The sequence below is a fragment of the Tachypleus tridentatus genome, chromosome 13 (genome assembly GCF_004210375.1).
Source record: "Tachypleus tridentatus isolate NWPU-2018 chromosome 13, ASM421037v1, whole genome shotgun sequence".
Classification (NCBI taxonomy): domain Eukaryota; kingdom Metazoa; phylum Arthropoda; class Merostomata; order Xiphosura; family Limulidae; genus Tachypleus; species Tachypleus tridentatus.
The window spans coordinates 67,960,149-67,987,657 of NC_134837.1; the positions used below are offsets into that span (position 1 = coordinate 67,960,149).

General features: G+C 32.8%; 1 protein-coding gene across 6 annotated transcripts in view; it reads left to right on the plus strand.

Moving 5' to 3' along the window:
* Positions 1-27,509, plus strand: part of GTPBP1 (GTP-binding protein 1) — a 50,510-nt gene that overhangs the window by 15,583 nt on the left and 7,418 nt on the right. For 5 of the 6 annotated variants that reach the window (XM_076483235.1, XM_076483236.1, XM_076483237.1 and 2 more), the window contains 9 exons: positions 228-343; positions 4,112-4,220; positions 5,722-5,902; positions 10,902-11,154; positions 19,870-19,965; positions 20,894-21,132; positions 21,493-21,637; positions 23,583-23,765; positions 25,616-25,751. In XM_076483235.1, coding sequence (XP_076339350.1) covers positions 239-343; positions 4,112-4,220; positions 5,722-5,902; positions 10,902-11,154; positions 19,870-19,965; positions 20,894-21,132; positions 21,493-21,637; positions 23,583-23,765; positions 25,616-25,751 — 1,447 coding nt within the window. In that variant the 5' untranslated portion in view covers positions 228-238. Of the gene's footprint in view, positions 1-227; positions 344-4,111; positions 4,221-5,721; positions 5,903-6,362; positions 6,615-10,901; positions 11,155-19,869; positions 19,966-20,893; positions 21,133-21,492; positions 21,638-23,582; positions 23,766-25,615; positions 25,752-27,509 lie in introns of those variants that run through there. The other variant, XM_076483239.1, reaches the window with a different exon arrangement.

Consider the following 27,509-nt stretch of genomic DNA (forward strand, 5'->3'; position numbering starts at 1 on the left):
TGCTTGTTATAATAATCTTTAGCTAAGGTAACAATCCATGTAAATTTAGGAAGCTTTTTATCATTCTGAAACATTTGAATGTGTAATATAGTGAGTAATTTTCTATTAAGTACTAAGCAATTTTAGGTTGCAAAGCATTTTTTAATACTCATATATTTTTTTCCTTGAAAACCACATGAAAATGTGGACCACATATGATCTGATGAAATGTATTCTATTGTATATAGCATTCCTTGCAATGGAAACTATAAATGACCAGAGTACATCAGTGTCAAAAGAAGGCACAGAACATTTTAACCAGGATGAAAATTCTTTAGATGATACAACTGTTGCTGACCAGAAGGTAAGCTGTGAATATCCAGGTTATTCTGTGGGTATTAATTAGATACATGCCTTATTCTATAAACTGATAAATAATTATTGTGTTCTGTATTAATAAACACCTCTGTTATTTAAATATATATGCATTTAAATCATTAACAAATGAATGTTCATTGTAAGTAAGGAAAGATCCAGATAATTGATAATCTTGAATTTTCAAATATTTTAATCAATGTTATTTCAGTGGTAACTTTAGTTTTTGAAAAGTGTTCATCCTAGCAACTATTTATGTTAGCTGATATAAGTCTTGCTTATATAAACATCTAGGAATTGAAATAACCTCAAGTAAAAGTGAGCAATTTGTGGAATTAGTTAACTGATTAATTCAACTACTTGTACACAAGTCAAACTACTTGCTTACTTGTACACAAGTCAAACCTTTATATTTCCAACATTTTGGTGGTGGTGTTTTTTTCTAATGTTACCTACACTTTGTCTGATATAAAAGGTACAGTTTTAATCTGACATGGTTAAACCCACTAAACTGGTGCTAAAAAATTATCTTACAAGTTGACAGTGGGTACAGCAGACTGGTTGCCATACCTGTGGCATGTATTCTCAATAGGTTTTTCATAAATCAAAAAAAAATACCCTCATGGTTGTTTTTTATGGCAAGAGGAATCAAATCAGAGACTCTCAAATCATAAGAAAACCTCCATATTTAGCAACCCATGCCAGCTGAACATTGAATTTACTGAAAATAACAAATCATAACAGCAATATTTCAGTTTCTAGGACAATTGGTATACTTGAAAATTGTAGTGCTTGGAAACCCTAATTCCAGTTGGTTGGTTATTTTTATGAGTTGTGTTACTTAATTTATTAAGCTTATCAAACTTGAATTAATATAAACTAATAAAGAAAAATCATAATGTTTTGTATCCATTACTTGGATACTGGATATTTGGAATAACCTGGAAAAACTAAATTCTGTTAGTTGCTTATTTTCATGAGTCATAATACTAATTGATGAAGCTAAACAATTTAGAATTAACTGACAACAAATAAACACCATAATAGCATTGTTTGTATTAGTTCATTATTTTTATGAGGTTAAATGACTTCACTATACTTTCATCAACTGAATATCTTTTGTGGCACTGTTATATAGATATGCAGAAGAAATGGATTAATTTAGTTGTTTGTTGGTTTAATGTAAAAAATGCTGTAAGGTTCTTGAATTGTTAATAAAGTAGATTTAATTAATATATTAATTGACATTTACCTTCTATCTAATTATCAGGTCACAAACAACAACAACAACAACAAAAGATTGCCAGTTATTACTACCATAGTTCTTTTTATAAGCACTTCACTAGTACCACAATTATATTTCACCATTGTATATAGAACCACTATGTTTGTATTCAAGCTGTACGCTACATCCTTGTGGTTACAGTTTCCTCTTAAACATGACTTATAAACTGCATATTTCTCTGAGATTCTTGCATATTTTGGGTTTAAATGCTGGTTTTACCAACATATTGTTCAAACTTCTATCTGGTTTCTCTGTAAGTCTGATGTCAAGAGCTGATTGTATGCATGCTCATGTAATTCATGTTCAAATCTTAGGACTAATGTATGGTACTATGAATTTATGTGGAACTGCTTATTTTCATGTGATAATGTAACTGCATTGTTATTGTGGACTGTCTTCTGAGGTTTCTAAAGTCTTATAAATAATTTGTTACTGATATCCATTAATGTTTAATTTCTATATAGCTTTAGATTTATCTTCATTAGTTGTACAAGTCATAGTGATACAGTTTAGTTGTCCATTGCTCCAACTCTCAACAATGGCCATTTTAAACATGTTCTGTATCAAGGTTTGTCCATAACGTTAGACAGTGTTATAGGTGATGGTGACACTGTCCACCTTGGTAATGTTTTTAGTTTTTTAAAGGCCACTAATCATTTTAATGCCATTTAAGTTTTTTAATTTATAAATTAGACATTTTTTAATGTGATTCCCTTTTAAGAATCAAAGTCCATCTAGTTCGATTTGAAATTAGAAAATGGCCGTAACGTGAAATAACTTGGAACCAGGACTTAGAAAGGCCAACTTCAGGTGACTAATGCTGCTATTTGAACTACTCGTTTGTCATCCTGATGAGTTATTATTAAAATTTTGCTACAAGTATTTTAAAACTTTTATTACTTTACTTTTTTAAAATGGTCATAACATTAAATAACTCAGAACCAGGACTGGAAAGGCCAACTTTAAGTGACTGGCAGTATTTTTTGTACTTACCTGTTAGTCTTCCTGGCAAGTTATGATAATTACAATTATGCTACAGAAAGTCCTTTATAACTTCTATTACTGTAGTTTTTCTCTTAGCATTGTAGATTAGATGTAAACATTGGTTTTATGCTATTTATGTTTTTTTTAAGCTTTGTTTTACCTTAATTTCTGTTTATGAATTTTACTAAATTTACTTTAACTTTTTACCAGATGTTTGGCACAGATAGCCTAGCTGCTTTGTGCCATAAAATGCCAAATCAACCAACCAACCAATCATTAGTTGTACAAGTCTTAGTGATATAGTTTAGTTGTCCAGTAATAGTCTCAATGTTTAATTCCTATATAGCTTTAGATTTATCTTCATTAGTTGTATAAGTCTCAGTGTTATAGTGTAGTTGTCCAGTAGTAGTCTCATGTTTAGTGTATAGTATGTGATGTGAGTAATGATGTAAAAACAATGGGTTTTTTTTGTAAGGCTTAAGGTACAGTTTTGTTAAAAACTTACCATCTTTTAAGGTAATTTGAACATCAATGAGCCACAAGATGTTTGATTCTTTATAATAGTGAAGTTTAAAGTAGGTTAGAAGCTATTGAGAAAATCTTAGAAAGTAGTAAGTTGCTTAAGAATGATTCAAAATTCCTAAAATATCTTGAAGAACATATATCTGATTTGTGTGTCTGGTTACTTATGCATTTCCTGATCCTAGTGCTGGTAAACTTGCTTTTCCAACATACATATCAAAATGTTACAGCTACATAGTAACCCACAACAACCAAATAATCATTGATAATAAGTCTCATTAAATTGGAAACAACTATTTTTGAACACCAAATTAAGATGTCTTTAATGTATAAAACAGTGTATCCCAAAAACCTCTGGTGTTTATGATTCTTTACAAATTCCATCACCAAAATTAACCTCTTCATCAAAGAAAAATGGAGAAGTAGAAAGAGTCAACATGTAGACTGAATAACACATATCAAGATTGATGTCACTAGTAGATGAAGAGTTTTAAGAAAATCTTGTATGTTTCTTAAGTGTGTGGAACTAAACTTCAAATACTTTGTAAGTAAGCTATCTACAAGTCATCAAAGTCATGTCACAGGTTCACACAATGGATATCAAATGGATACTTTCTTTGTAGTCATTGGGTAGATATTATAATAAAATATTTTTAGAAATAAAAAGTCTTTAATAGAAACTTATTTTGTGCAGTGTGCCAGACTAAACAGTTTTTACTTCTGAGACTTGTGGTTGATTATAAGTCTTATTATTTGATGTGTGTCTCCTACACTTGTTGATTATTTAGCAGTGTGATCAGCTATTGTTAGGAATTGTCTGAAGTCTTTAACAGAAACTGGTATTATTATTCCATTATATTATAAAAAAATGTCTTGTATAAACCAACTGATACATTTGAAGACTGAAAGTGAAACATGAATTATTTGGTCTCATTTCTTGCTAACACACTCTTTAACCACTTGTAGACAGTTTTAGTGAGTCCAACAGAGGAGGAGTATGATGGTCTGTTGTATCAACTGAAAGAAAAGTTGGAACAGGGACATGGAGAGGTTATATATCAAGTCGGGATGGGAGGTAAGTGTGATAACTAATTCAAATGGGTTAAAATATGAAAGTTACAGCTCTGTAGTTTAACCCTCAAATAGACCTTGAGTTGTTGAGATATTTAAATGACTACTGAAAACAAATTACTGTAGGCTTAAAGTCGTAGGCTGGTGCACTACACCTTAATACTTCCAGGGGTGTGGGTTCATTTAGGAGTGTGTCATAGACTGGTACTTCCAGGGGTGTGGGTTCATTTAGGAGTGTGTCATAGACTGGTGCACTACACCTTATTACATCCAGGGGTGTCAGTTCATTCAGGAGTGTGTTATAGACTGGTGCACTACACCTTATTACATCCATGGGTGTCAGTTCATTCAGGAGTGTATCACAGACTGGTGCACTACACCTTATTACATCCAGGGGTGTGGGTTTATTCAGGAGTGTGTTATAGATTGGTGCACTACACCTTATTATATGTAGGGGTGTAAGTTTATTCAGGAGTGTGTCATAGACTGGTGCATTACACCTTATTACATGCAGGGGTGTGAATTCATTCAAAACTTGGCACATTTAAAAGTTTTTTATAGTGGCAAGAATAATTAGTTTTGAATTCCATGCAGAGATAAGTATCCATCTCAGATTTAACATAATGTTGTGGCTAATAATGAGGTACTGCCATAGCTGTGATATCAGAAAATGTTATTTCTGGGTAAAATATTCTGGTATCTGGAAGGGAAAATATGTTCTAAAGATCATGAAAAAGGTTTTAGTTCTTCATCCTGTTAATCCCGAGAGAGAGAATCTGCAAAAGTCCATATTTTGTGTTGTAATAACATATTTTTATTAAAGAGACAATGTCTTGTGATTCATGATAATGAGAAACCTGCTTGAAGCAAAAAAGTGTCTCAGGATGGCTGGTATGAGCATTAAAACTTTAATTAAAATAAAGTACAGAATAATGTTTCAAACTTTTAGGTCATCTTCAGGTTAACAAAGAGAAAGTGTCCAAGCTAACATTTTGTGTTGTAATGGCATATTTTTTTATTACAGAAATAATTTGTTTAAGACAATTTTATATTCTGTTGATATCTTTGTTAAAGAAATAGTCTCCCTAAGCAAATATCTTTGGTTTTCATAACAATTTAAAAAAAAAGAAAATCTATCAAAGCCAATATTTCATTTTTAATAACATAGACTATTAAATAGACATTATGTATAAGACAGACTTCTGTGAGGTAATAGACAGATAACTGCATATTGTTCTATATAACTAACTAACATATTCATTAGTACCAAAAATATGTTTTCGATTGAAATTGAAACACATCGGAACAAATATGTGAAAAGAAAATGTAAAGAGTTCACCCATGCAAAATAATTGACCCAAAATGTCACAGTTGAGAATTTGGTAACATTTGTTAATTTTGTCATTCGAAATTTGAAATTGAAATGTGTGTATAGATATTTCTGTAACATACTTAAGTGAGTTTACGTACATTTAAGTACTGATATTGTAATCAACTTGTCACAGAAACTGGAGAAAATGGACTCTGTGAAGATGAACTTGAAGCATCGATTGCAACTTTGCAGAGTCTGGCTTCATCACTGGAAGCTGATTGTGTGCTGTTGCGAAAGAAGAAAGCTGAGGAAGGTATGGTGGCAGAATATCTGGTACGTAAGAGAGCTAAAGAAGATGATTTTATGGAAGTTAGGTAGGTTTATTGACACCTTTTACCTATTCTCATTTTAAGAAGTATATTTTGGTATAAATTACATTTTAATTAATATCTGTGCAGCAACAGTAAATGTCTAGAATTAGTCTTTCATGATTATGTTAGTAAAAAGTTATTCTAGAAATTTTTTTAGTTTAACAATTATTATTTTAATATATACATCCAACTCAACTGAAGCCAAAGTTATCTTAACTTGATAGTTGCTGATTGTCTTTTTTTAGGGGTTTATTTAAAGTTCCTGTCTTCCTCAAATATCACAATAGACTTCCTTACTATGATTTGAATTTCAAAGTAGATAAGTAGAAGGAACTCTTTACATGTCACGTCTGTTCTTGGGGCTATTTAGATTATAGGAGAAAATGAAGTGCTGATTGATGAAATAGTAGGCTATGTTTATTTTAATAATCTGTAACAGAGTAATTTCTCTTTTATCACTATATTTTATAGGAGAAAATGAAGTGCTGATTGATGAAATAGTAGGCTATGTTTATTTTAATAATCTGTAACAGAGTAATTTTTCTTTTATCACTTTTAAAACAAGAAGTACTCTTTGTATTCTGTGTAGTAGATTTTTTTATGTCTTGCTAGATCTAAAGTACTTGAATAAAAGACAAATTAGTAGCAGTATCTTATTTCAGATGAAACCAGTTCTCCATTGCATAGAATTGTCTGAGTTAATAAAACAATCAAGGTATGGTACTGGTCATGCATCTTGCATAATAAATGTTCTAAGTATACATGCCTGTAAATTTAAACTTCATAAAAGTATTTGTGGTTTTAATAACATATTTTCTATAATTCAGCTATGCAAATTTCAAAGTAATAATATTTTTTTCTGTCATAAGGATTTGTTTACAAATCAGGGGAAAAAAAACTCTTCACATTATGTTTTTAACAAAAATTTAAACAAACTGATGAAAAGGGAAGAAGATTGATTGATATCAAATAAATGTCTCCTCATTCATCCTAATTTGTTTTGTTGAGAAATATGTGTCATTTAGTCTCAAAACTACATGTTGTGGTCTTTCTTTTAGGTATTACATCTGTAGCTTCTAGTTTCAATGATCAACAGTAGTCAACAATCATGCTAATGTTCCACTTTACCTGATAACTCCCCCCCCCTCCCTTAGCTGTGATGTCTTGTGGAGGTAATAGGACTTGCCCTGCATTAACCAAACTGTCATGTACAATATTTTTCTATTCTGGTATCAGGCTGTTGCTTCTCCAGTGTTGATTTCATGCTCTATTGTCCCATTAACACATAAAACATGGAAACTTTGTGTAACCAGATTGTTGATTCAACAACATACAAAGGACTTTTAAGTCTCCACAAGGTAGCCAACCATGTTCTTTGTATTTGACCTTTATAAGAAGAAATTTGAGATTTCTGTACATTTACTTCTAGTGAACTGAATGAGCAGTAGAAACTGATTCATATGTGTCCTCATTGAGAAGGAGAACACCTTTTAAACTTTTGTTTTGAGAAATCAATGAACAATCACCCCTCACTTGGTTCATAGACTGTAGCTCCTAACAGTGGTATAAGTTCAGCATCAGTGTTGCAATAAACCAGTGAATCTTCTTGTGAAAAGTATTGTATAAACACTTTCTCATGATTTCTGTAACATTAAAATGATGTCCCTAGAGAAAGAAAGTCCTTAGCTCAAAGTGTAGCACCATAATCTCTAAAGAATCCTTTGGAAAGCCAAAATCTTTCACCAAATCATTAATTTCATTTTGTGTAAAAAGTTGTGGTTCACTAGACATTTGAAGCTGAAAAAAATTTCTATAATCATTTATACTGATATCAGATTCAGAATCTGATGAAACTGTACCAACAGTCACCACTGCAGTAGCTACAGGTACATCAGGTCCATGAACAAGAGGTCTTACAGCAAATTGAAGGTTTAGATAAGTAATTTCCTTTTTATTTCAAGTGTTTTAGCCTTGCATGTTACAAGAGCCAAAACAGCTGTCGTCTCAAGGCTCATGCCAGGCTATTGGAATTCCAAAAGACAAAAACTTTTCATACCTTTAGTTTGTTGTCTCAACTTTCCAACACCAACTTTGTGCAGAGCCCAAATTTTATTCCAAAATACATGTAATATGCTTTTTTGACAAATTCTGGGATGTATTACCTTTATTTCTTCACAAAAAAATGTATTGGGAACATAACAAAATATGTGTGAGTCATTTACACAACCTCTTGTTGCCATAGCGACAAATAAATAATATTGAAAAGAGAAAATAATGTCAAAGTGCATGCATAAAAAATATTATTGAAACATAACATCATTCAACCTGTTAACAGTTTATATACCATTCTGGGTACTAAAACAATCAATAAGATTCTTCCACTGTGACTGGTCTAAAGAAATTTATAATCAGTGACTTTCAACATGGAAAGCATAATAAACTGTGACTTGATTTCAGTGAAAATGATTCCTTTATGTAAAAGTACATATGACGATTTGTAAAAAAATTGTATGTGATTGAGAAAAGTAAATATCACTTTTGGATTCAGCATATAGGAATTACCATAAAACTTTGTAAAACTATCAAGAGAATAAAACCATCACAAGTCTGTGCTATTGAGCATATCACTGTAGACCTAAAGAAATTATAGTTTATAGGACTCGTTATATCTGGCAAATAAATATTCTATAGAACCAAAAATATTGCTATGTATTTTGAAGAAAAAAAGATTATTTACTGTTTGATGTTAAACATGACAATTATGAGTATTTGGAGATTATCTGTAGTTACTTTATTACATTGCATCACTGTAACTATTTTCTCGAGTATTTTTGATGCCATTGTTATCCTGCATGTTGGACAGAACTTTAAGGGTTTTAAGAAGAAAATTAATTGATACTTCTATAATTTCTAGGCTTTTATAATTTATCTACAAGTGTGAAGTTTCTAACCATTAAAAATTTCTGTGATCTCTGAGCATATTGCCAGAGTATACTAGCTAAGTGTACAGTTTTATAATTGGTGAGTGTATAATACTTCTATGACTTTTGAGCATATAATCACTGTATAATACCTGCATTTGTAGTAGTTTTGTTATCAATAGATGTATAATACTTCTGTAATGGCCACATGTATACATTTAAACTTAATATCAATTAACATGTATTTGGATTAAAATGTCAAAAAAATATAGAAGATAATGTAGTGCTCACTTGATAGATAATTAGGCATCATTTTGGTAAACATAGTTACAAGAAGGAAGGTGATATGTATTCAAGATTGGCACAAAAACAGTGTCATTTAACCTGTTGATGCTTTTCCATGTTTTGATCTTTTTTTAAGCAAAATTGATTTTTTTTACTTGAACATTTTCTTACATATGTTAAAATCAAAGAAACAAAATATTCAGATATGGTACTTACCTTTGCTACTTATGGTACTAAGCTATTCTTATTCACTGTTGCCCTCTGTGTGCATACTTTTACTTTATGCAATCCTTCTGCTCTTCCCCTGTTATAATTAGAAAATTCCAACATGTCTTATGCAAATCATCATGAGTCACCTCTTAACCAACAGGAGCATGACATACTCGCATGATACACGTGGCTCTCACTACAGTCCTCTACAAAACTATTATTTCTCACTTGAGAGCATTTGAGTTTGGATATGCTCTTTTGTTTTTTTTTATTGTCAAGATGAGGTGTTCCACAAGATGTTTTGACAGTTATTTACCTTGTGATAATTGCTTCAAAAACATAGCCATCTCCTTCCTGGATGATGTGATTTCCTGATACTATTTACACAACCAAGATGTCAAACACACAGATGACATGGCCACCTTATAACATTTACAAAAACACTGCAATTGAGCCATCATTTTCATGGTTGATGTGAACACCAGGTTTAAGGTTTTGGATTCGAGTGAACCAGTCCCCATAAATCCTGACATGAGTTGATTCCATGTGATAGACATCTTGTCAATGCCAGACAACAATTCCTAAATTGGTTGATTGGTGATGATCCTCCTGACATATATTGATGCAGGTCTTAATCTCTTTTTATTGGTTTTGAGTGGAATACAGTATGATCCTCATTCTGCTCTCATGTGGATGTTGGTAATTCACAAGGAAGTTCTGGATGTAGTTGACTTACTGAATATTGTCTGCTGTGCCCTTGCCACTCTGCACTTCACAATTTCTGCCCTTGTATATAACACACACTACATACAGACAAAAAGTATACCTGGCTCAGAAGTGGTGTGGTTTTCCTCTTTTGATCTGTTTCTCTCTTGTTGGGTATCCTTCAGATGCTTTCAGCAGTATTTCTTTCAATCCCTTGCACCAGTTCCTCCTTTTCAGTATGAGATTCTAGCTAATCTTGTGAGGAGAGAGATGATTATTGCATTGGAAGTTATAATTTTCTTATGCCAAAAATGTATTTCTAATAGATAATTACCTCCACTCGCACTTCCCACTCTTTCTCCCAAATTTCTCTGATGCTGAAAACTTCTGCTAAACTTCAAAGTGATAACTTAATATATGAGAATAGAGAAAGCCACATGTCATGAACAAGTCATGCTCCTGTTGGTTGAGAGGTGATGCACATGAGAGACATGTTGGAATCTTTCAGTTCCAACAAGGGGGAGTAGAAATCTTAAGGCATGTGTAAAGAAAAATTTCACATATAGGGGACAAGAATGAACAAAAGTAACTAATCTTGTGAGGGAGATAAGTACCTAATGGAAATCCTTTTTAAGTATAGGAAAATTATTATAACTTTTGGAAGAACAGAATAAACATATAACTGTATAAAAGTTTTAAAAAAGTTGATATCATTCTTTGTTCTACTTTTATAAGAAAATTAATATGAATGGAGAGAATAAATTAAAATAAATTTTATGCATTGTGCCTGAAAACATCACACAAAATTGTAAGTACTGAAGCTTATCATTGTTTGTAAGTTGATCCAATAGAGGATAATCAGATGAAATTTGTGTTTCTAGGGTTGCAGTTGTTGGCAATGTAGATGCTGGTAAGAGTACATTACTAGGTGTTCTTACTCATGGAGAGTTGGACAATGGAAGGGGATTTGCTCGTCAAAAACTCTTTCGGCACAAGCACGAAATGGAATCTGGAAGGACTTCTAGTGTGGGTAACGACATCTTGGGGTTTGACAGTTGTGGGAATGTTGTCAACAAACCTGACTCACGAGGTGCACAAATAGACTGGGTGAAAATTTGTGAGGAATCATCAAAGGTATAGAAATTAATTTTCTTGGCTTAGTCAATTTTTTATAAAGTAAAATTAATGAAACTAATTTAAAAACCTCTCTACAAGTTAGATTGAGAAAAAGTGTTTCTCTCTAGCATATACAAATCTTTTGTTTGTTCTTGATCTCGGTGGAAATTGTTAGGATTTCTTTTGACTTTAATTAAACTTGTTTAATAGCTTAATCTTTTCATCATGAAATTAAAAGTTTTGAAAAAGGAAAAAAAGAAATGTAACTTACAGAATTATTATTTAAATTGCTTTAGAACTGCCTGAGTAATGTTCTTGTGATTATAGTGCAGTTCTTAAGACATACTTATGTTAGTGTAAGTTGGTTTTTTTTCAGTGCTTTAATTTAGATATTTTCTAAAGTGCACATGATGTTGAGTTTCAGGAAGTTTATGAAAGTTAAGAATTTTGATGGTTTGTGTACTATGTAGTAGAAACAAAGTTGCAGTATAAGTGTTTGTAATTAGTTATGTCTCAATTAGTTTAGTATTGGAAGTTATTCAGTATTAGAATAGTTGATAGTCTTGTCTGTGTTACCATTCATTGAGTTAACTTGTTCATTTATCAAGTTAAGTTGAATAGGTTAGGTTAAGCATATCTAATATAAGACTTGGAATTTCTGTTGAAATATTTTATTTGAAGTTAGACCTACATTAGTTTGAAATTTATGTTGAAGGTTTATTTTTTAAATTAGGCTTGCAAGCAAATGTAGCTGTAGCAAATTTTTATGGAATAACTAAACTGATTCATTATCTTCACATGGACTAAACTTTGTATTCTTTTTTACCAAATAATCCAAATTATCTTGGCATTGATATGATACCTTAGAATGATATTTGTACTAAGTCTTGGAGAACTTAGCATTTTATAGTAATGTTTGGAAACACTTATGTATCTTTAATTTACTCTTACTATACAGTTTCCCTTAAAAAAAATAACTATTTGAAGGAATTGAACTTGTTAAAAGACCTTTACATTAAAAAGTAGTCCTTAACTATTTACATGAGGTCCACCATGATTATAGCCAAATAATAATGGCTCCCAATCTATTTAATCTTCAAATATATTTTTTCTATATGGTACATTGCCTTCACTCATACAAATATTTTCATTCAATTCTGCCCTAAGTGCACACAAAATTGTTATTGCCAGTCACATGGTATACATTCCCATGTACCTTGTACAAGATTTCCCTCTAGTTGGTGAAGGTGGTATAATCCACCTCATTATCCCCACATGGGTGTCAGTTCCTGGTGACTTGGTTTTGTAGTGGATTTACTGACAGGATGACCTTCATCCAACCCCCCATGTGGGTATCAGTTCATGGTGACCTGGGTTTTGAATGCAGTTGACTTTCTGTGTGTGGTCCAACAGACCCTATCCACTCTACATCTAAAGTTGCATCATTTTACTTTCACTCCTGTTGATGTATTCTAGAGAATTGAGACACCAATATCACATAGTTCAGATTCCTATCCAATTAGTGTTCCCTATCTTTTGAATGTACTTTTCTCAATTTCCGCTCATGTATATGACACTTCTTTTCCGCACTTGGTGATGAGTATACCTGGTACGAAAGGTGGTGAAATTTCCCATGTATGATCTTCTACTATGTAGGTCTACTCTTTTTAGGGCATCTGTGCTTTCATAAGATGCTACTTTCTTTCTGTTTTGCATGGCCAGGTAGTTAGAGTACTCAATTCGTAATCTGAGGGTTATGCATACAAATCCCTATCACACCAAATGTGTTCACCCTTCCAGCCTTGGGGATGTTATAATGTTACGATCAATCTCACTATTCGTTGGTAAAAGAGTAGCTCAAGAGTTGGCAGTGGGTGGTGATGACTAGCTGCCTTCCCTCTAGTCTTACACTACTAAATTAGGGACAGCTAGTGCAGAGAGCTCTGGTGTAGCTTTGTGTGAAATTCAAAAAACAAACAGTTTCTCCATGATTTCAATGTGCGATTCTAGCTATTCATAAGACTGGAGGTTATGTACTGTTTTGGAAGTTATAATTTTCCTGCAATGGAAATGTATTTCTGATGTGTACATAGCTTCTTTCACCCTTCCTCCTCACTGAAAACCAATACTTTCATCTGCTGTCTGTGGTCAGAGTGATAATTCAGTAAAATTGAATAGAATGACTCCCATGTGGTCTGGAGGGTGTGTTGTATATGTTGTTGCACAATGATTTACTGCTAACATATTTGAATCATTCATTTGTATGCTGTGTGGAAGCTCTAGTCTTTTGTCACATGGAAAATGTTTTTTTTTGCATATAGAAGATAGTATTGAACAAAAATAGCTATTTTATTTTTAAATGATTTTTTTTTTCATATTTCCAATGGTTTGAACTAGTGTAAGGTCTTCTTGCACTCTGTTCTGTCACATGCTGTACTTTATCACTATTAACCATGGATTTATTTGTATAAATGCTATATTGCTTTGTGTTATAGAAGCTCAGATGAAATTCACACACCTTACAGTTTTGTTAATCATTCTCTGTCATAGTAATGTAATTCTTGTTTTTTTTTTATCCAATAATAGTATATAATGAATGTACTATCAGTTTATTACTTAGGTTAGTAAAATAGAACTACCACATGAGTGTATAGGCTTTGAGAACTTATTCTGATAATGTTTCCATGGATGAAGAGAGTACTTTCTGGAAAGTTAACATGGATATTTCTGTCTGTAACATCACTATATGACCCACAAAATAAAGATAACAATTTCAGAAACTATGAAACCTGACTTCTCATTATTCTCATAGAGGAAACAAGTTATAGGAATATTTCATAGTAATTTACTGAATGAAGTTTCAAACTTTACTGAAGTTTTTCACATCTTATTCAGATGTTGACAGAAGATCTTTAAAGAAATGGTTTAACTTTATATGTTTGAAAACACTTTGTAATAACTCTACACATCCCCAGATACTGTGTAACAACTCTACACATCCTCAGATGCTTTGTAACAACTCTACACATCCCCAGATGCTTTGTAACAACTCTACACATCCTCAGATGCTTTGTAACAACTCTACACATCCTCAGATGCTTTGTAACAACTCTACACATCCTCAGATGCTTTGTAACAACTTTACACATCCTCAGATGCTTTGTAACAACTCTACACATCCTCAGATGCTTTGTAACAACTCTACACATCCTCAGATGCTTTGTAACAACTCTACACATCCTCAGATGCTTTGTAACAACTCTACACATCCTCAGATGCTTTGTAACAACTCTACACATCCTCAGATGCTTTGTAACAACTCTACACATCCTCAGATGCTTTGTAACAACTTCACACATCCTCAGATGCTTTGTAACAACTTCACACATCCTCAGATGCTTTGTAACAACTTCACACATCCTCAGATGCTTTGTAACAACTTAACACATTCCAAGCTGCTTTGTACCACTGCTCTATAACAACATTACACATTCCAAAATGCCTTGTAGCAAATTTACATGTTCCAAGATGTTTTGTAACAACAAATTCTATGACATTTTGCTAGAATTTACACACATTCCAAGACCCTATATCAAGTAACATGGTAACTTAAAACATTTCTTATTATATGTAATTAATTTTACACTATAGCAATAAATATAATTTTTTGAAAAAAGTATAGCTGTGTTCATTTATGTTTGGAATTTAATATTAACTTTTCCTGTCAAGCTTGGTATAAAATACCCAAATTCGTATACACTTTTGCATGTATTTAGTGTTTATACTATAACTTTTTTAACGAATTATGTGTACCTTCACAAAATTTGGTAGACTTTTAGTAATTACTACATATCTTTTGCACACAAAAAATCAAATTTTTCAATTAAGTATATTTGCTAAATATGTGTTTGTGCATATATCAAGTCTGTTTTGTCTCTAATCCAATTCCAAAGTAATTTTTATACTGTGATTAAAAACTATTCTTCATTGCAAAAATCTCAAGTATCATTTGTGTAATCTTTAAAACCTCCTAATACACTTCAGTTGGTTTTTCCTCAGTAACACTTTATACTTTATCTGTTATTTTCTCTACCCTAACTCTGTGTGGGATTGATCAATTTAGCTGACCTTGTAACCATCATAAACAAATTAGGAAATAAATCACAATTATGCTTTTTTCATTCTATAATGACTACAGATTATGAAACAAACACAACATTATACATTTATGTATTTATTATTTTATTGTACTGACCTTTTCAGCCATGCCTGGCTAGCACTACAGAAGTTGCAATGATGTGATGCATATGCACTCATGTTACTGTATTAAACAATATAAAACTGACCCTTAGTTGTTACAAAGTGATCTATCTTAGCAGTATTTTGGTGGACTAATATTTTCTAAAATACAGTCACACTTCAGTTATATGCATATATACATCATTACTATCGACAAATAAGTTCTTAAACTTATTTTTCTTACAATGTGGAACAGTAAGGAAGTAAAGCAAACAATTATCTCTTCTAGTTACAATCTTTATATTCGATTTCTGCTTATCATAGATTGCTAAGCCTAAAGAACTTTCTCACTTGGAGGTTATGAAACTAAATATTGTTTTTGGTTTTACATATACATTTGAATAACTGATAAGCATAAACTACTATATTGATACCATAAAATTCCATTCTAATTTATGAACATTAGTAACTAAGCTGTATTCTAATTTTAAAAAAAGTCTGAAATTTCAAGCAAATTAAAGACGTAATCTACCTCATTTAATTTGTGTTTTAAGAGAATGGGATAGTGTCCTAACACATGACAATGGCTTAGAAAACCATGAGGGGAACATTCTAAATCTCAATTGATTATTTACCATATTATGTACACAAGTAATTGTATATAAGGGACTGTTTCTAAACATGGAGAGATGAGTGGGATTACTATATTTGTCAGTACACGAGCAATATCTTGGCAAATAGTAAAGATAGGAAGTTAATATTTCGTATTCTAGCTTGTCAATATCAGTAGTTTATGTTGCTATTTCTTATTAAACTATATAATAGCATTTTTACATCACAAACATCTCACTTTAACCAGTTCTTCATTCAACATACCATGTAACACACAAAAATTAGCATTTAGGTGTGTTTATTTAATATTTACTTTTAAAATCAGAAATTAAATAATGTCTAATACCAATATTTGAATTATAACTTACAGTTTGACACCACATTTATTGACGTAAGTTCATAAAGTAGTAGATAAATAAAATTTTGAATACAAGTCAACAAACATAATGACCTAGCCTTTGATGCATGATCCATGTTGATAGGATCCACCCTCATGTTTGCTGTGCATGGTGACCTGTGTACATGATGAGAGGACCAATCCTAACACACCACTTTGGCCTTGAATTCCTGAAGACGGGCAGCCTTGAGGTTGTGCCCCTTGGACCATTCGGCTGGTCCACTTGAGCTAGGGTCAATCAAATACCAATGTTGGATGTTCTCAACAGGTGTTGTGGACATTGTATTTTATGCTGGTGTTTGGGTATGGTGCTCACAAAGCCCTAGCATTGCTGCAGTGTCCTTGCTTGTAGGGCTCCATGGTAGGTGGGGTCAGTGAGCACCGAAAAATTCTTTTTTTATTTTAGATTCTCCAAATAACATAAAAACTTAAATAAAATAGTGAAGAAACAGTCCATAGGTAAACAACCACGTCATGAAGATTCTGAGCAACAATCTTTAATATCTGTAACACCTGTATCTCATTTTCTTACACTACATTCTCTTTCAGACAAACCTTTAGGGCAGACATCTCCCTTTTTCATTCGGAAGGGACTAGAGGGACTTGCTGGCTCTCCAAAGTCAGTAAAAAAGCTTCAATCTGGTAACATATTGGTAGAAACATCCACATCTCAACACAGTGAACTCCTCTTGCATTCAAAGGCAATTGGAAATATACCTGTTGAGGTTACACCTCATGCTACTTTGAATTTGTCACAAGGAGTTATTTGGTAGAGGGATTTGAAGAACCTTCCTGAGTCAGAGATTCATGCTGGTTTCTCCACCCAAGGAGTTTCTGCAGTGAGGTGTATCTCCACTCGCAAAGATGGAATTATGATGACAACCAGTGTCCTCATTTTAACCTTTACATCACTGTGTCCATCTGCCACCATCAAGACAGGTTATCTTAATTGTAAGGTACGGCCATACATTCCAAACCCTCTTAGATGTTTCCAGTGTCAGTGGTTCGGTCACTCGAAGACATCATGTCATGGTTCCTTGTGGTGGCAAGGACCACAATACCTGTGGGTGTCAAAAAGACCTTCATTGAATTATTTGTAATGACTTTCACCCATCTTACTTTTGTTCTTGCCCTGAATGGTTGGAAGAAAAAAGGTGCAGCGTTTGAAGACGATTCAAAACATTACATACCTTGAGGCTTGAAAGTTGCTGTTTACCACTTTATCTCGGACGTATGCTGCTGCACTTCTTTCCACTACTAGAGTGGGAGTGCAGATGGATCTCTTTGTGCCTCTGAAAGAATCATTTTCAAACCATATGAAAAGACTTTTGGTCTCCATGGTTAAAAAGTTGATGAATCAGTGTCAACACCCATCTCTGTCCCTAACATTTGTTCCAGCAAACCTTAAAATCCACTTCCTTTGGTTCTGGGTATGAGCATTTCCTCATGTACATCTTCTTCTCCCACCCCAAAATGCAAAATTATCATTCTTTTATGTCCTTAGTCGCTGGAATCCTCTACCAACAACAAAGATCTGCCCAATTAACGCAGGGAAGGATCCATGGAGGTCAACAAACCTCCCTCATATAAAGACAACAGAGAAAAAAGACATGGTCCTAAACTTAATGGCTCTTCACCTAATTCATCTACACATAAATAAAAATGGCCACCTCGACACACAATGGAACTGTCGAAGTTTACATTCTACTCTGGATGACATCAAAACACTGATTGCTTTATACCATCCTGTATGTCTTTCCTTACAGAAAACATTTCTGAAACCTGCTGATACAGTTACCTTTAGGCAGTTTCCTTTGTACAGAAATGACAGGCTGTGTGATGGACGAGTGCATGGAAGGGTGGCACTGTTGGTTGATCAGCATGTGCCCACCCTGTTTTTGCCACTCAACACACCTTTGGAGGCCGTAGCCATCCGTGTTTCCTTGGGTCATACCATCACTGTTTGTTCTCTCTACCTGTCACCTGGAGAAACGTATAATTAATCAGACCTAAATGCTCTCATTGAATAGTTGCCATTTTCCTTTCTAATCCTGGGGAATTTTAATGGACATCATCCCCTCTGGGGAAGTGCTGATATTGATGGGAAGGGTCACTCCATAGAGCATATGTTCTCTGATCACAACCTTTTTCTTTTCAATACTGGTCCTTATACTTATTTTCATGCACCTAGTCAGTCTTTTACTGCTATTGATCTCTCAATTTGCTCCCCTTCATTATTCTCCCACTTTTCATGAAGAGTTGACAATAATCCACAAGGCAGTGATCATTTTCCTATAATTTTGAGATAAACTGGCCATGGTCAATGCCAGCCAAGCCCTGTGCCATGATGGAAGCTGGATCAAGCAAACTGGCCTCTTTCACTGCCCTTGCAGAACTTGATCCTCCCATTGCCTGTAAGCCATCAATATCAAACCAACCAACCATGTTGATAGCATTAATAGGTTTTAAGTTTACTTAATGGGTATGTGTGATTCTCTTGAACTCCATGTCAACTTTAGTGCACATAAAGATTAAAGGAGCATTTATGAATTAGGTTGGATTTAGAGTAATCATATACCTGTTAAGAATGTGTTTTGTTGGATAAAATCATGTGACAGTTTCCACATAAATTTCCCAAACCCATTTCACCCAGGAAGGGCTAATGCCCCACTTTTAGAATGCAAGTTCAAGTTGTTGTAAGTGGAAAAAATTGTGAGTGAAATGTTTAAACCTTTCAGATTTTGCTGACATTGTTTTACAAAATAAATTTCAACAAATCAAGATATATTTATAATTCAATCAACCACAGCACACTAGATTTTTATATCTGCATAATTGAGTTGATTTTAGAGTTTTGAGCTCATTTCCCTGTTTGCTGCATTAGAGATTACTTCAAAAATATTTTTTCTTATTAGATAGTGTATACGTTTATGACATCTTTAAACTATATGCAATAAAATAATTTTAAATTTAAAAAGTAGTTCTGACCATTAATAAGTTCATAGCAGTTAAGATAAATTGTAAATACATTAAAAAGTTATTAATTTAATGTGTAGTTTATTTTTACTAATAGACATTCTTGTAACACCAAACTTAGAAGATTTTCTCTCCATCATATTAAAAAAGTTTCAATCAGTCAATATTAGTGTAGCATTTAGGTAAATTTTTTAGGCCTTTTAAAGTACAAGTTTAAGTGTTACATATTATTAGAATAATAGTGTATGTATGTGAGGTGTTACCTATTAGCCAGTATGTAGAGTATGAATCCAAGCATTCTGTTAACCTGGGTATGTCAAGCATTAAACTGCATCTGTTGAGGAAGGCATCTGGAAAAACTCCTGAATAGTTATATCCCGTGACAGATAATGGCTTCATGAATAATTATGTTCTCTGTTCTTGACTTGAGATTAGAAAACCAATAGTGCATACACTTGTATGTAAGATACGAGCATTGCTTAAACAATAGAAATTTAAATATCTTCCAGGTTATTACTTTTATTGATCTTGCTGGACATGAGCGATACCTGAAGACAACCATTTTTGGAATGACAGGTCATGCCCCTGACTTCACAATGCTCATGGTAAGGTATTGATTCTTTCGAAATTTACTCTGAGTGAATAGTCGCAACAGAGCTGCACTCTGTGTCTATAACAGCTAGATTTTCTCTCTCTGTTCATCATAATATTTCTGAATCTTGTTGCATGTTCAGAAGAGATAACAAAGAATCTGTAGTTTGTAGTTTCATTTATTTGTGTGAAATTTAACAAGACCAGTTTTGTAGATGATCTTTGTCTCAAACCTCTTAATCCTTAAGGTTGAGACATTTACTAATGTCACAATACATATGTTATAAATGTCCAAATAATTGAATTTGGGAAAAGATGTCCATTTGAGTTTACCCTAAACATCATTGTTCATGAAAAATTCATAATGATGTATATACATGTGTGTGTGTGTGTGTGTGTATACTATATGTATATAGTACCTAGACCCTTACTAAGTCGGCTACATTCCTTATGCCTGAGAAATTCTGTTTTAATTGAAAGGCTTTATTGGCACTGTATATAGCAGATGTGATGTGTGGTTTACATATTACCTATTCTCCTTTGCTTTTACTCATTCGCTATGTGTCACATGTGCTTAAATGGGTTTGAGTCTAATTTTTTAAATATAATTGCGATAATTTTTGTATGCACCCTTGAAATACTGTACAATGAATATGTATCTTGGAATGGCTGATATGGGTATTAACACTTTTACTAATAAAGCAGAGAAGAATGTTTTGACCTTCCTAGGCCATCTTTAGGCTAACATCAAGAAAGACTGTACAATGAGTTAAGCTTATCTCTTTTGCTGGTGCAGTATTAAATTTCTTTAGTGTGTATGAAAGTTGTTTTTTTTAACTTTAACCTTCAAACAGTAATTTTTATAAATATTCAGTATTTATTTCATTTAGATTACGTGTGTGTGTGTGTATATATTTTTTATATATATACACATCATCATAGGTCGGAGCTAATGCTGGCATAGTGGGGATGACTAAGGAACACTTGGGACTGGCTCTAGCTCTGAACGTTCCAGTTTTTGTAGTCGTTACTAAGGTGGACATGTGTCCTTTGAATGTTCTCCAAGAGACCATGAAACTTCTTATAAGGATTCTCAAATCTCCCGGCTGTAGAAAAATCCCCGTGATTGTACACTGTAAAGATGACGTTGTTGTTTCTGCTACAAACTTTGTTTCTGAACGGTAAACTTTAAGCTGACATTTAGTTTTACTTTTTAATGAGGTATACTTCAACATATCATATGAGTTTCAAAGAATATTTAATTAGGATTAAACAGTCAGTAATGATTTTAGCAGTAACTGAATTTAATTATAATTGTATTTGATTTTACTTTTTGTGTGTGTGCAAAGGGTTTACTTGCAATAGTTGCTTCAAATAGAAAATGATATAACTCATATTAAGTACATTATAATTTATCTCTATCTGAATTTCATTCAACTTTGAACATTTTGCATTTTCAAGGACATCTCTCAGGTCATTAGATATCTTTATATCATGTATAACTGAATTGTTGCATTCATTTTTGTTGTTTTTCAAACTAGGTTATGTCCAATTTTTCAAGTATCTAATGTCACAGGTCAGAATCTTGAACTACTTAAGATGTTTTTAAATTTATTGTCGGCACGAATGCCAGCAACAGACTCCGAACCAGCAGAATTTCAGATTGATGACACTTACTCAGTGCCTGTAAGTTATAATCATGTTTTTAAATGTAACTCATTCTTAACGTAGTGCCTGGAAGTTGTGATCATGTCTGTAAATGTGACCCATTTTTAACTCAGTGGCCTGTAAGTTGTGATCATGACTATAAATGTGACTCATTTTTAACTCAGTAGTCTGTAAGTTATCATGTTTTAAATGTGATTCATTCTTAACTCAGTGCTTGGAAGTTATAATCACATTTTCAGATATGGCTGATTCTTCATTATGTCTCCAACATTATAGATTTTGCTTTGCAATGACTAAAAAATAGGGTTTATATTTTAGTGACTAAGAAAAGCATTTTGAAAATATATTACAATTTCAACTCTAAAGCAATATGCATTGATAAAGTATCAAAAAAAAATCAAAAATGTTCTCTACACTGTCAACTGTTACTGGCTGCATTGAATCATTAATCAAGGGCTAAGTTCAACAGGCTTTCCTAGTATAAACAAAATTATTATATATTGGTGCATGTTCTAAGCTTTTAAGCATGAAAATTGTTTAAAATATTTTTAGACTCTAATAGGAAGAATCAGTATCTCAACTAGAAAAATTTTATTATTTTTATTCATAGAAAGTAACATCCTTTAAATTATGGTTTTTGAGCTACCTTAACATTGTTATTTACTTAATCTTTAACCCTAAAATCAAGAGTTCATCATAAGAAAATTGCCATGTTATGATGGCAGCTTAGAGCAAGAGAAAATCTGCTAGACCTGTTTCTTGTCTAAACCTGTATATAGGTTTATGGTTTAATATTTTGTTTTGAAATATGTAATGAAATTACTGAAATGTTGTTTTAGAATTAAAGAAAAATCATTCCAAAACAAGGCTATTTTTGCTCAAGTACTTACAATGTTTACTTGATTTACATTGTAAGAATTATTTTCAAGTTTGTGACACCTTGGACACTTTGTACACTAAATAGAATCAACAATAGATATTGTTAAACTATTTCTTATGACTTTAATTGGTTGAGGTCCGCCAATCATGTATAAGCCTGTCAATCACTGAACGAACCAAAATGCCAAAAGTGGTTATAACAAATTATCTTATTCTCGCTCTTCCTTCTGCTTCACAGTTTCTCTTTTCTTTTTTAAATGTATTCAAGTTTTTTGGATAAGCTTTTTTTCTGATCACTTTAATAACTTTAATAAGAATTCCATCATGACTGCATCTCCAATGTTTGTATTTCATGCAAACATTACTTCTTACACTTGCAACCTACACAATGATAAACATGAATTTTTGACATTCTCTGAGTCTGTAATGACAAGGTAAGCACTGAACAGGTCTTTTATGGTTAATTAATTTTCAAAAGGAAATAGACTTTCATCAAAACTTTCACACAAATGGAGGGGGATAATTTTCAACTGAAGATTTCTCTGCCACTGTTGAATCAGAAAGCTCTAACATAGTATTGTTAAAAAAGTCTTGTACTAATTCACATTGTAAGGCACTTTTAAGGGTTTTTTTTCATATGCTGGCTATTGCAAACTGGCCATCAATTTTTGTATGTTCACCTTTTGATTTTAAGGTTACTGAACAACTCTATAGAATATTTTTTTCTTTTTCTCATTAAGAGTTTTCCTTTGAAATGAAACATTTACAGCTATGTAGAAATAAACTGTTTGAGGTTCTGATATGTTTGGAGAGGTTTAATTTTTCAGCTTCTGAACAAGTAGAGAATTGTCATGAAATCCTCTAAATGTGATCTATTTTTGGAAGAAATCTTTTTAACCTCGGGTTATTTGCACATATTAACTTCCTCTACAGTTACCTTGTAAAATTCACTGAGAGTTTCTGAAATGTCATAGCACATACAAAAGTGAAGTGTTATCCAACATTTATTTAACTGTTAAGAAATTGAATATTTTTAGTATTTCATCACTTTCATTTTAACATTTGCACTGATTGCATCTTACAGGGTGTTGGTACGGTGGTGTCTGGAACAACCCTGAAAGGAATAATCCGACTAAATGACGTGCTTCTCCTTGGTCCCGATTCACTGGGACACTTCCAACCAGTTGCTGTGAGGTCGATCCACCGGAAAAGAATGTCAGTTAGAGAAGTACACAGTGGACAGACTGCTTCATTTGCACTCAAAAGGGTATGTAACTTGTAGATGTTGTCTTGGTTGCATTTTGCAACCTGTTTTAGATGAAATCTGGAACAGAAAAAAATTAATACTCTTGAAATAAAAGTTCTGCAAAGTGTTATGAAAGTATTTAAGATATTACACAGTGACTAAAAAACAATAGGGGCATATTGTAAATGCAAATATGCCAGCACATTTGTTGTTTTTTATATCTACAGGAAGTACCTATAGAATACTTAAGTGTGATACTTGGTTTGTTGTGACAAAAACATAATATCTTGTGAACTTTGTTTTTCTTACTGTATAGTTTAATATTCTACATGGAAATTCAAAACTAGTGTAAGTTTACTAGAAGAATAGTAGATTAAGAATGACAATAAATATCAATAAAACTGGATATGGAGACTTTTGTATTCCATAGTTAACAGATTTCTTTGCTGAAAGTTTCTACATGTTGTGTGTAATTATTATAATCAACAACAGTGTAATAGTTTTAAGACAGTGATCTGGCATTAAGTATATGTGTACAATGTATTACTTGTTGAAAGAGTACTGCACATAAATGTGTGTCAAAAATAAAGTGATGAAACTATTTATTTATACATGTAATTATACATTAGTGTATAGATGTACTTATTACAGTCCCTTTTTTACTGGGTTTTCTTTTATTTTGTTACAATTCTTCGATAGTATAGTACAGTACATCACTGTCAGGACAAAGTCAACAATTAGATTTCAGGTTACTTTCAAAGAACAATAGAAGGTAAATCACAGGATAAACCACACTAGTTTATTAATCTTTATATTAGTAGTTAGTACAACAGAAACTCAGTGGAAGTGCTCGAGTTCAACAAACAGTTAATACTTTGTTTCTACCTTTTGCTTTAATAACTGAATACAGTCTTTCAGACATTGTTACAGCATATTTAATCAAAGTGTCCTTTACGATTTTACTCCAAATGTTTCTAATACACTCTGATAAAATTTCTTTGGAAATAGCTTACCACTTGTCAAATCCCAGATCTGATTAGTTTGGCTTAAATCAGGATTTTATGGGGGTCATTGCATCATTTGAATGATTCCAGCAGCTTCTTTCTTAGCTATGTAATTTCTGTATAGGTACAATGAGTGTTTGGAGTCATTATCTTGGTAGTAGAACCCTTTACTCATAACAAATAAACCTCTGGGTATACCATGACAATCAGTATCTGATGGTACATGTGCTGGCCAATTATTCCATCTATTTGACAAATATCTCCTGTCCCCTTAGCAGAGAAACACCGACTGCTTTCTCCATGTTTTATGGTAGCTTCTATGTATTGAGGTAAGTATCTTTCGCCTTTCTTCCATCAGATGTACAACCTGCACTTTGAACTAAATTCTCAAACTTGGACTCACTACTATACATATCACTAAAAACATAAAGGAAACATCCAGAGTTTCTACTGTGTCTGACTATCAACTTCATGTCATGAATTAAACATGAACATTCTTAGATTTTATTGTATGTTATCTTGAGAACCTCACTGTTATAAAAAAAATGATGGCATGCATTACAAAATAAAACTATAATATTAACTTACAGCTGTAAAACATAAGTTAGAATTTGATTACTGTTTCTTTTATATGTGGCACAGAGTTTGAATTAGTAATACGTAATTTGATCACATGGAAAGGCTGAAGTGTGTATTATATGTTATATTCATGTAAAGAGATCAGATATATAACAAGAAAAGGAATGGTTAGTGTGTCACTTAGCAGTTTGTATTAAATTTTATATTCAGTTGAAAAGATAAGATATATAGCAAGAGAAGGAATGGTTAGTGTGTCACTTAGCAGTTTGTATTAAATATTGTATTCAGGTAAAGAGATCAGATATAAGAAAAGGAATGGTGATGGTGTCACCCTCAATAAATCCTGAAGCATGCTGGGAGTTCCAGGGAGAAATTCTAGTTCTTCATCATCCAACAACAATAAGTCCTCGATACCAAGCTATGGGTGAGTTAACTGTGGAACTATGATAGTATTATAATTATATGATAGTGTAATAGGGAAAACATGACTGAGGAGATTAACCTTTCATAATTTCTCTGTCTCCTTTTATCATGAAACCAGTGTCTGTATCTATGGTTTAGTGCAATGAATGAGTGGTGAAACCTGTGTCTGTACCTATGGTTTAATGTAATGAATGGAGTAGTGAAACCAGTACCCATACTTGTGGTTTAATGTAATGAAGGTAGCAGTAAAACCAGTGTCTGTATATGTGGTTTAATGTGATGAAAATAGTGGTGAAACCAGTGCCTATTATTGTGGTTTAATGTCATGAAGGTAGTAGTGAAACCAATGCCCATACTTGTGGTTTAATGTAATGAAGGTAGCAGTAAAACCAGTGTCTGTATCTGTGGTTTAATGTGATGAAGGTAGTGGTGAAACCAGTGCCCATTATTGTGGTTTAATGTAATGAGGGTAGCAGTAAAACCAGTGTCTGTATCTGTGGTTTAATGTGATGAAGGTAGTGGTGAAATCAGTGCCCATTATTGTGGTTTAATGTAATGAGGGTAGCAGTAAAACCAGTGTCTGTATCTGTGGTTTAATGTGATGAAGGTAGTGGAGAAACCAGTGATTTTGTACTGTTTTGCATTGTTTATCTTTTTGAATTACTTGGTACATTGTATAGATTTGTTGTTTTGGCCAAGTTTAGGGTTAAAGTTCAGTTACTGTACCATGAACTGAGTGATCATTTATTGTTTTGTTTTTCTGTAAAATGAAAACACGGTGGGGAAAAACACTTTTAATTTATCAACAAGTTGAAAGATATAAAAGAATTTTTTTCAGGATCAAAGTCAGATGGGTAAGAGCTGTTGGACGTGGGAGTACTTCTTCAGTCACAGTGTCATGGTTATAACTGTTGTAGTTTGCTTGTTCAGTAACAGTGTCATGATTGTATGAGACTTTGACTTTTTTAGTTACATTGTAGTGGTTATAACTTCTCTTTATTGTAGTTTGTTGTATATGATGTTTATTTGTTCAGTCACAGTGTTGTGGTTATAACCTCTCTATCATATCAGGACAGACTTGAATCTGATTTTGCTAAATATATTAGTTGTCCAGAAATAAATGTTGGAATTCTCACAGTGACATTTAGAAGCTCAACACTGAGTAACTTATCATTGGTTGGTTGGTTTAATCCAATGTTTGTCACTTACAAGGTGTCTTAATTGTCTGCTATTTCAACTCTACTCAAAGTAAGTTTTGAAACCCCCATGGCAGCATGGAGAAGAAGTACTTTCATCTGATTTTCATCTACGACTTTAAACTTGGACAAAAAGCTACCAAAACTACATGGAACATCAACTAGGATGGATCTGTTACTGAATGTACAGTTCAGAGTTGGTTCCAAAGGTTTCGGCATGTAGATGAAAGTCTTGAAGACTGCGAAGGTCATGAAAAGAAACCATTCTTAGATGAAAACACATTAAGGGAAGCAGTTGAGACAGACCCTCACAATATAGTATGTGAACTTGCAGAAAAGCTAGGCACAAGCAAATCAAGCATTGCCAACCACCTGAGTGCAATTGGAAAGATGAAAAAGTTGGATAATTAGGTTCTGAATGAACTAACTGAAGATCAACAAAATTGGCATTATGAGACCTGTCAAGGATGACACTCCAAAAATTGAGGGAATTGGGAATTGAGGTTCTGCCTTGTCCACCTTATTCCCCATACTTTTCCCCTACAGATTTTCATTTTTTCAAG